At 49.1% G+C, this 10,471-nt stretch overlaps 1 protein-coding gene across 1 annotated transcript; it reads right to left on the bottom strand.

Annotated features, from left to right (window-relative positions):
* Positions 1-324: 324 nt before the first annotated feature.
* On the bottom strand, positions 325-1,263 carry LOC128980610 (olfactory receptor 14A16-like). The gene has a single exon (XM_054399069.1). It carries the CDS (start codon positions 1,255-1,257, stop codon positions 325-327), a length of 933 nt encoding a protein of 310 aa, XP_054255044.1. The 5' UTR covers positions 1,258-1,263.
* Between the last annotated feature and the right edge of the window lie 9,208 nt (positions 1,264-10,471).

Genomic DNA, 10,471 nt, shown 5'->3' with positions numbered 1-10,471 from the left:
AAGAAGTCCTTGTGGTTAAGTTTAGAAAAAGCCTAGGCCAGTCTAGAGTGGGAAGGAAAAAGGGACCCAGTTTTTATTGGGACAAGGCCTGATAGGTACTGGGGGAGATTAAAGGGACCCTGTTTGGACTGGGACAGGGCCCAGACTGTACTGGGAGGGCATGATGGTGTGCAGTGTGTACTGGAATGGATGAATTCAGTACTGGGAAGGGAGCAAGCAGATACATTCTGTACGGGCACTGGACTCAGGCTGGAGTGGAAGAGAACAGTATGATGTAGTTTGTACTGGGATGAGGCCACATCTGTACTGGAGAAGACAAACAGTTTATTGCTTCTGAAAGCAGCCAGGGAGCACTTTGCTCAGGGCAGCCTTCAGCTCCTGGTTCCTCAGGCTGTAGATGAGAGGGTTCAAAGCTGGAGGCACCACTGAGTACAGAACTGACACCACCATGTCCAGGGATGGAGAAGAGATGGAGGGGGGCTTCAGGTAGGCAAAGAAGGCAGTGGTGAGAAAGAGGGAGAGCACAGCCAGGTGAGGCAGGCAGGTGGCAAAGGCTTTGTGGCGTCCCTGCTGAGAGGGGATCCTCAGCACTGCCCTGAAGATCTGCACATAGGACACCACAATGAACACAAAACAGACAAAGACTAAACAGACACTGACCACAAGAAGCCAAAGTTCCCTGAGGTAGGATGTGGAGCAGGAGAGCTTGAGGATCTGGGGGATTTCACAGAAGAACTGCTCCACAGCATTGCCCTGGCAGAGGGGCAGGGAAAATGTATTGGCTGTGTGCAGCAGAGAATAGAGAGCCCCAGAGGCCCAGGCAGCTGCTGCCAGGTGGACACAAACTCTGCTGCCCAGGAGGGTCTCATAGTGCAGGGGTCTGCAGATGGCAACGTAGCGATCGTAGGACATGATGGTGAGGAGAGAAACCTCTGCTGAAAGGAAAAAGACTAAGAGAAAGACCTGAGCAGCACATCCTGCATAGGAGATATCCCTGGTGTTCCTCAGGGAATTGGCCATGGATTTGGGGACAGTGGTGGAGATGGCACCCAGGTCAAGGAGGGCGAGGTTGAGGAGGAAGAAGTACATGGGGGTGTGGAGGTGGTGGTCAGAGGCTATGGTGCTGATGATGAGGCCATTGCCCAGCAGGGCAGCCAGGTAGATGGCCAGGAAGAGGCAGAAGTGCAAGAGCTGCAGCTGCCTTGTGCCTGGCAATGGCAGCAGGAGGAAGTGGGGGATGGAGCTGCTGTTGGCCATCTGCTGCCTCTGCCCATGCAGACCTGTGCCAGGAGGAAAAGGCAGGGACAAGTTAGGGAACACTTCTCTCTGCACACCAAGATTGCAGTGCTCACAGAACACCTCCTCCCTGAGCTGCAGCACCAATGGATCAGCTCATTCCCCACCACCCCCAACCTCTGGCATCTTCAGCACAGCTTCCAAGGCAGCTTGGACACTCAGTTGCCATGCAGACAGCTCTGGGGCAGGACTTGCAGAGTCAGTGTCAGAACACAAAGTGACCACATGGCAACAGCAATGCCCCAGAGCAAGAGTCCTGTGGATGGCTGGAGAATGAGGGAAGAGCTCTGCAGTGCTGCAGAGACAAGGAAGGGAAGAGAGAAAGGCAGAGGGGCTTGGGCTGAAGCCTTCTCCTTGCCCAGCTCTGCTCTCTGCAGCTCCCAGCATGGCACTGAAGAGCTTTTGTCATCCTTTTGTGTGCACACTGCAGGAGCCTTCAGCTGAATGTCAGCTGCCAAGGTGGTGACTGATGCCCTGGAGCCCATAGCTTGGAGGGCACTGCCTGTGCTGGGGAGAAGAGGAGAGCAAAAGGTTGCATTGGGAAGTGTGTCTGCAGTGCAGAGAATGGCAGAGAGGTGCCTGATCCCCCTTGCCAGGGCATCTCTGGCAGCAGATCCCTCTTCCCCCCAGCCCTAGTCTCTGCTCTCTGGAGCTGTCCCTGCCAGGAGCTGCTTCTCTGTGCCCAGCTCTCCTCCCTGTCCCTGCTGACAGAGCCCATCCCACCTGCTGTGTGCTCAGCTCTGCCCTGCAGAGCCCTGCCAGCAGCAGGACACTGCCCAGGGGCAGCTCTGGGTGTGCAGGGGCTCAGGAGCAGCTCAGACAAGGGCTAGTAAGTCTTCTATGGAGTAGAGAAATAAACTCTAGTCTCACACTGCCCACCCAGCACACCAAGGTGATACAAATTCAAAGCCAAGACTCCTTCCCTTCCAGGAAAATGCTGCCTTGATGTTCTTCTGGAAAGCCTCCTCAGAAATGCCCAGGGGGGAGCTACAACTGTGAGCAGCTCTGCCCAACGCAGCTCCCTCTGCACAGCACAAGGACCCTGCCCTGCCCTGCCCCCACAGACTCACCATGTCAGTGACTGCAGTGACTTCTCCTGTGAGCTCTCAGTCACCCTCCTGGACACCTTGAAGCTCTCTCTGCCTTCCTCATCTTCCTGACATCCTCTGGCAGTGCTCTCAGCCCTGCTGTGCAGTGCAGAGGAGCTGCTCCTGGCCAGAGCTCTCTCTTTTCTCTGCTGCTTGTTTTCCAGCACCTCCATCCAGCCACGGAGCTCAGCCCAGCTGAGCAGCAGAGGACCAACCCAAGGCATTTAATGATCCCTCTGGTGGCTTTGGTGCCATGTAAACATCAGAGACTGAGAGGAAGATGATGAAACCTCTCAAGAAGTCAAAGTTAGATTCAGTTTTTTGTAGTGTTGATGGGTCCCAGTGAAGGACACTACTGGGAAAGTTTCTCCAGACTGTGGTTAGAGCAGAGCACTGGTGGCAGTGACAAGAGGTCAGGACAAGCAGAGGAAGGTCTCTCTGATGCTGAGCAAACCAGGAGGTGTCCCATTAATGCAAAAGGTCAAGCCCTGACCCTTGGCCCCTGGGCAGGCAGTTCCTGTCCCTCACTCTCTCCTCAGGGTGCTTCCTGGAGCAGGGGAATATGGAGAGGACCAACATCAATGGCAGGACTGTGGCACAACCCCTTCTAGGCTCCTGAGGATGGACAAGGAGGCAATGAGGCCCCAGGGCTGGCAGGAGGAGTTGTCTCCTCATTGGCATCAGTGGCACAGTGTGATGGTTTGAAACTGTCTTTTTAATTTTTCCTTGCAAAGTTCAGAACAGAGAAAGTGAAAGAATGTAAATAAGTCACTATTGGGTGTAAGAAAGCAAAATAACGATTGTTCTAAACACTTCCATTGGATAGATAGAAATGTTTAAGAACTATTACCCAAAACAAAGTAGGCATTCTGCACATTCTGCGTTCGGCAGTGGGGGCAGTTGCTGGGCTGTCTGGCTGCTGTTTCTTCTTCTCTTCTGGCTGAAGATAACACGACTGACCTTGGCAGCTAAGTTAACAACTTTCTGCTCTAACTAAACTCTGCTTCTCTGTCCAGGGGGGTCGGGGGGGGAAGCTCCTGGGAGAGGGAGGCCCCCTTTGGGAGGGTCCCCTTGGGGGGAAGCAAAGGGAGATTGGTTGTGTTTTTCTGTTGATTGTATATATTTGTAAATGTTGTGAATTTTGTATATTTGTACATATTCATTGCATTTCATCTGCTTGTAAATACAGCTTTTCATTTGCTTCCAGACTGAGCTAGCCTGGTTATTGTCGGTGGGGGGGGGAATTTCAGCTCACACCGACACACTTTTTATTTTTGGCGCCCAACGTGGGGCTCGATTGCTTGTGATTTATTTCTGCTCAGATTAGGAAGCAAAATGAAGCTGTTTTGGGTTCTGAGTCATTCTATTTTATCTATTATCAGTGTGATTGTCTACAGATGGGCCATTTCTTGCATGATAGACAAGATTGTGAGATATGTGGCATATAAGTCGTTTCTTTGGGTTAAGAACAAGTTACTGAATGCTGTTGAATTCTGTTGTGGTCTTATTGGGCTTAGAAGATATGGTAACTCAACTATGAATCTGCTAGCAGACACATTTGAGTTTGTTACTCCTCTTACAACTACAGAGGGTCTTTGGAACCAGTGGTACCCTAGATATCTTGTGCTAGCCTTAATTTTGTTGTTTCTTGGAATAATCATATGGCTGCTGATAGCACTGTGTCAAGAAAGACGTAAGGCTACTCACTCTTCCAACCTGCGTAGATGTAAGAGGAAACATAGAAAAGCTCAGAGAGGTTCGGAATTGGTTTCTGATTCTGATTATGGTGACCAGGAAATCACAGTTCAGGTTTGTGAGAAAGCTGCCGATAGTTTTGACTCAGAGCCAGCAGCAGTAGCTGCGGGACCTTTGCCAGAATCTGAGATAACAGACTCGGGTACACAGGCAGACATAGTTACACAGACAGACTCGGCGACACAGACAGACTCGATTACACAGGCAGAGAGGGGTGCACGGGCAGACAGGGGTACACAAACAGACACAGCTGCACAGAGAGAAATGGATGCGCAGACAGACATGGTTACACAGAGAGAAATGGTTGTGCAGACAGACATAGTTACACAGAGAGAAATGGTTGTCCAGCAGACATAGTTACACAGAGAGAAATGGATGTGCAGACAGACATAGTTACACAGAGAGAAATGGTTGTCCAGACAGACATAGTTACACAGAGAGAAATGGTTGTGCAGACAGACATGGTTACACAGAGAGAAATGGTTGTGCAGGCAGACATAGTTACACAGAGAGAAATGGTTGTGCAGGCAGACATGGTTACACAGAGAGAAATGGTTGTGCAGACAGACATGGTTACACAGAGAGAAATGGTTGTGCAGACAGACACAGTTACACAGAGAGAAATGGTTGTCCAGGCAGACATAGTTACACAGAGAGAAATGGCTGCGCAGACAGACATAGCTGTGCAGGCAGACGCCATTAACGAGGCACAGTCTCCTCCTCCTCCCTCTGCTGCCCAGATGGACGCAGCAGTGTCTGCAGGATCTCAAAGCACACCTCCTACCAACCCTGCACAGACTCCCTCTGCTCCTGCTAACCCTGCACAAAATTCCTCTACTCCCTCCAACTCTGCTGTGAATGTGAAAGCCAATCCAGTAAATTTGGTGGCCACTGTAAGCAGAAAGCGCAAAGGAGCTGCAGGAGGAGATGCAGATGCTGCAGGAAATGGTGCAGATGGAGATGAGGGTCCTTCTACTCAGGGTCCCTCTGTTAAGAAAGATCCTTCTGGTGAGGAAGAGAAGGTTAGCCTTAAAACTCTGGCAGACCTCTTGAGACCCCACATGGATGATGGAGATGTAGACCCTGCTGAGATTAGCAACTGCAGGCAGTGCCTCTGAACTCAAGGAAATTCAACGGAGGATTAAAATAGGATTATGGGGACAGCGACCTCAGGATGATGATGATGATGATGATGAGGATGACATACAGTCAGCTAATGCACCCAGACAGGAAATTAGACATGTGAGGAAGGATTACATCAGAGGAGATAACGAGCCAGTCCTGTCTTGGCTAGCCAGGTGTTTTGATATGGGAGCCCCAGCATTGGTGGTAGGCGACAAGTCGGCCTCTCAGTTGGGGATGCTCTCAAAGGATACAGGCATAGACAGGCACCTAGGCAAGTGCATTGGTAAAGCTTCTCTGTGGGCACGCCTCCTACTGGCAGTCTCGCTGAGGTACCCCAGCAGAGATGATTTACCATGGAACCCTAAGCCTTGGACCACAATAGCTGAGGGAATCAAGCGTCTGAGAGAGTTTGCTGTGAGAGAAGTAATGTATGGAGATCATAAGACTCTGAATCCTGATGAAATTCCTGTTGGAACAGGCCTTGCCAAAAAGCTCATTAAGCTTGCTCCTCCTAATTATGCTACTATTCTGGCAAGCAGGATTGTGGCAAGAAATTATGGTGGAGTGCCTCCCACTGTTGGCCATTTCACTGACCAAATGAGGCAGTTGGAGGATAGTCTTGCACGTACTTCTTTGGTTTCAGCCATTGAAACTTTGTCTGGAGAAATGAAGAATTGCATGAAAGAGCTGAAGGAGGAACTTAAAACCTCCATATCCAACTTGATGAAGGGGGATGATTCTGATTCCTCTTCCTCCAGATGGATACAAGTTTCAGCTGTTAGGAACAGACGTGCTCCAAGAAGGCCATTCCAGAATAGGTCAAACCAAAACAGACAGCAGAGGCAATCACGTGGCAGTATCTGGATAACTCTGCGTGATCAGTTTGGTGAGAACATGAACAGATGGGATGGTCAACCAACTTCTGATCTTTTCAAGAGGTTACGGGAGCTGCAGAGGGGCAGATCCCGAGGTAGCAATACCAGGAGGGTAGCTGTCGCTTCCTCAGTTTCCCAGAACAACTCTGATAGCTCCAACAGTGATCCTAATTCTGGTGCTGGACGTTGTGCCAGCTGTACATGTGGAGGTAATCCCCACCATTAGGGGTGCCCTGCCTTCCGCCAGGGGGAGGTAAGGGATAATGGAGATAACAGAATCTATTGGGATGTGTACATCCAGTGGCCTGGCACTTCAAAATTTCAGAAGTACAGGGCCTTGGTTGACACAGGAGCTCAGTGCACCATAATACCATCAAATTATCAAGGGGGAGAATCTATAACTATTCAGGGAGTCACTGGTGGATCTCAAGAGTTGTTTAAGATAGAGGTTGATATAAGTTTAACTGGGAAGCAGTGGAAGAAACATACTATTGTAACAGGTCCTAATGCACCTTGTATTTTGGGAATTGACTTTCTGAGAGAAGGGCGTTTTAAAGACCCTAAGGGTTACAAATGGGCTTTTGGAATAGCAACTGTAGAAACTGATGGAGGAAAATTGAAGTTGTCCATTAGACCTGAGCTTTCAGATGAATCTGCAGTTGTGGGACAACATGAGATAGAGGATGTAAAGCTGCCGGTTGCTTCTCAAACTGTGCATCACAGACAATACAGAACCAACCGTGACTCTTTGGTGCCCATTCAAAACTTGATTCGTCAGTTGGAGAGTCAGAAGGTCATCAGCAAAACTCATTCACCTTTCAACAGTCCAATCTGGCCTGTGAGAAAGCAGAATGGAGAGTGGCGTCTGACAGTTGATTTCCGTGCCTTGAATGAAGTAACTCCACCCATGAGTGCAGCTGTACCAGACATGATGGAACTCCAATATGAGCTGGAATCCAAGCAGGCCAAATGGTATGCTACCATAGACATTGCTAATGCTTTCTTCTCTATTCCCATAGCAGAGGAATGCAGGCCTCAGTTTGCTTTCACCTGGAGAGGCATTCAGTACACATTCAATCGTTTGCCCCAGGGGTGGATTCACAGTTCAACCATCTGCCATGCAGTGATCCATGATGCTTTGGAGAAAGGTGGAGCTCCAGAACACATTCAGTTCATCGATGACATCATCGTCTGGGGTGAGACTGCTGAAGAAGTCTTCGAGAAAGGTAACAAAATCATTGACATTCTCTTGCAAGCTGGTTTCGCTATCAAGCGAGACAAGGTGAAAGGACCTGCCAGAGAAATCCAGTTTCTGGGAGTGCGGTGGCAAGATGGTCGCCGTCACATCCCAATGGATGTGATAAACAGAGTCTCCACCATGGCAAATCCCATCAACAAGAAAGAAACTCTGCGTTTCTTAGGCATAGTGGGATTTTGGAGACTGCACATTCCTGGATACAGTCAGATTGTGAAACCTCTCTATGATGTGACTCGAAAGAGAAACAGTTTCCAATGGGGTCCTGAGCAACAAGCAGCCTTTGACCAGATCAAGCGAGAGGTAGTCCAAGCGATGGGTCTGGGACCTGTCCGAACTGGTCCAGACATTAAGAACATTCTGTACACGGCCGCGAGTGACAATGGTCCAACCTGGTGCTTATGGCAAAGAGCTCCAGGGGAGACACGAGGACGTCCTCTTGGTTTCTGGGGTCGTGGCTACAGAGGCTCAGAGGCAAACTACACTCCAACAGAGAAAGAGATTTTAGCTGCTTATGAAGGAGTGAAAGCTGCTTCTGAAGTGATCGGAACTGAGTCACAACTTCTTCTAGCTCCTAGATTGCCAGTTCTGAATTGGATGTTCAAAGGCAAAGGTTCTTCACCACATCATGCAACAGATGCTACCTGGTCTAAGTGGATGGCTCTGATAACACAGAGAGCTCGAATGGGAAATCTCGAAAGGCCTGGTTTGGTGGAGGTGATCACAAACTGGCCAGAAGGCACAAGCTGTGCTAAACCTCCAGAGGAGAGAGTAACTCGTGCTGAGGAAGCTCCTCCTTACAGTGATCTGTCTGATGATGAAAAGAGATATGCTTTGTTCACAGACGGTTCCTGTCGTCTTGTTGGGAACAAGCGGAGATGGAAATCTGCAGTGTGGAGTCCAACGCGCAGAGTTGCAGAAGCGAGAGATGGAGAAGGAGAATCCAGTCAATTTGCAGAGGTAAAAGCTGTCCAGCTAGCTCTTAACGTAGCTGAACGTGAGAGATGGCCAAAGCTTTATCTCTACACCGACTCGTGGATGGTAGCCAATGCCTTGTGGGGTTGGCTGAAAGACTGGAAGAAGAATGGCTGGCAGAGGAAAGGAAAGCCAATCTGGGCTGCAGATCTGTGGCAAGACATTGCTGCTCGCATTGAGAGAATCCCAGTGAAAGTGAGACACATCGATGCTCACATTCCTAAGAGCAAAGCTACTGAGGAACAACAACACAACCATCAGGCAGATCTAGCTGCAAGAGTTTCCCAGGTGGACACAAACTCTGATCCTGATCCTGATCTTGACTGGAAACACCGAGGTGAGCTGTTCTTAGCTCGGTGGGCCCATGACTCGTCAGGACATCAAGGCAGAGATGCAACCTACCGATGGGCTCGTGACAGATCCATTGACATTTCCATGGATGCTATCACACAAGTCATCCATGACTGTGACATTTGTGCTGCTATTAAGCAGGCAAAGCGGATCAAGCCCTTGTGGTACGGTGACCGATGGTCCAAGTACAAGTATGGTGAAGCCTGGCAGATTGACTACATCACTCTACCTCGTTCTCCATCTGGTAAGCAGTATGTGCTGACTATGGTAGAGGCAAGCACTGGATGGCTGGAAACTTATCCAGTTCCTCATGCAACTGCACGTAACACCATTCTTGGTCTGGAGAGACAAATCCTGTGGAGACACGGAACTCCAGAGAGGATTGAGTCAGACAACGGAACTCATTTCAAGAACAATCTTGTAAAAAACTGGGCCAAAGAGCACGGCATCGAGTGGATATTCCACATTCCCTACTATGCACCAGCTGCAGGGAAGATCGAACGCTACAACGGTTTGCTGAAAACCACTCTCAAAGCCATGGGGGGTGGATCTTTGAAAAACTGGGAGAAACATTTAGCACAAGCAACCTGGTTGGTGAATAGTAGAGGTTCAGTGAATCGAGCTGGACCTGCCCAATCAGATTTGTTGCGAAAGGAAGAAGGTGATAGAGTTCCTGTTATCAGAGAAAAGAATCTGTTAGGCAAAACTGTTTGGGTATTTTCTCCTTCAGGAGAGGCCAAACCTGTCCGAGGGGTGGTTTCTGCTGAAGGTCCTGGTCACACCTATTGGGTGATGCAAGAAAATGGTGAAATTCAGTGTATTCCACAAAGAAATCTAACTTTGGCTGAGAGAGGTTAAATTCAGAGTGTTGCGCAGATACAGCATCGCGCCCAAGAGGAGAGTCCATGAGATCTACGGTGCACGAACCCTGAGAGCCCTGAGTCACCTGAGAGTCCCTGTTCCTTTCTTCGCTCCATCTGCGAGGAAACAAGCTGTTTGCTGTTTTTCCTGTGATTTGACTCTTTTGAATCATCTACATCTGAGATAGCCGGAATGGACTATGGTCTTTATTCACCTATTGTTGTAGATATTATTTTAGATTAGATAAATGATAGTAGCAGCCAATGGAATTGTTTAGAAGGGGTGGACTGTGATGGTTTGAAACTGTCTTTTTAATTTTTCCTTGCAAAGTTCAGAACAGAGAAAGTGAAAGAATGTAAATAAGTCACTATTGGGTGTAAGAAAGCAAAATAACGATTGTTCTAAACACTTCCATTGGATAGATAGAAATGTTTAAGAACTATTACCCAAAACAAAGTAGGCACTCTGCACATTCTGCGTTCGGCAGTGGGGGCAGTTGCTGGGCTGTCTGGCTGCTGTTTCTTCTTCTCTTCTGGCTGAAGATAACACGTACTGACCTTGGCAGCTAAGTTAACAACTTTCTGCTCTAACTAAACTCTGCTTCTCTGTCCAGGGGGGTCGGGGGGGGAAGCTCCTGGGAGAGGGAGGCCCCCCTTTGGGAGGGTCCCCTTGGGGGGAAGCAAAGGGAGATTGGTTGTGTTTTTCTGTTGATTATATATATTTGTAAATGTTGTGAATTTTGTATATTTGTACACACAGCCAAGAGCCTCAACCAAAGGCATGAAGAGCTTGGCTCTACCAGGAGGCTTTCAGCTCTTGCACAGCCCTCTGGCATCTGCACCTCAGGCTGTCCTCTGCTGCTGCATGCCCTGAGCCTCTTTCCCTGCAGG

This window comes from Indicator indicator, unplaced genomic scaffold, assembly GCF_027791375.1.
Source record: "Indicator indicator isolate 239-I01 unplaced genomic scaffold, UM_Iind_1.1 iindUn_scaffold_409, whole genome shotgun sequence".
Lineage (NCBI taxonomy): Eukaryota > Metazoa > Chordata > Aves > Piciformes > Indicatoridae > Indicator > Indicator indicator.
This window is presented reverse-complemented; position numbering and strand designations above follow the sequence as displayed.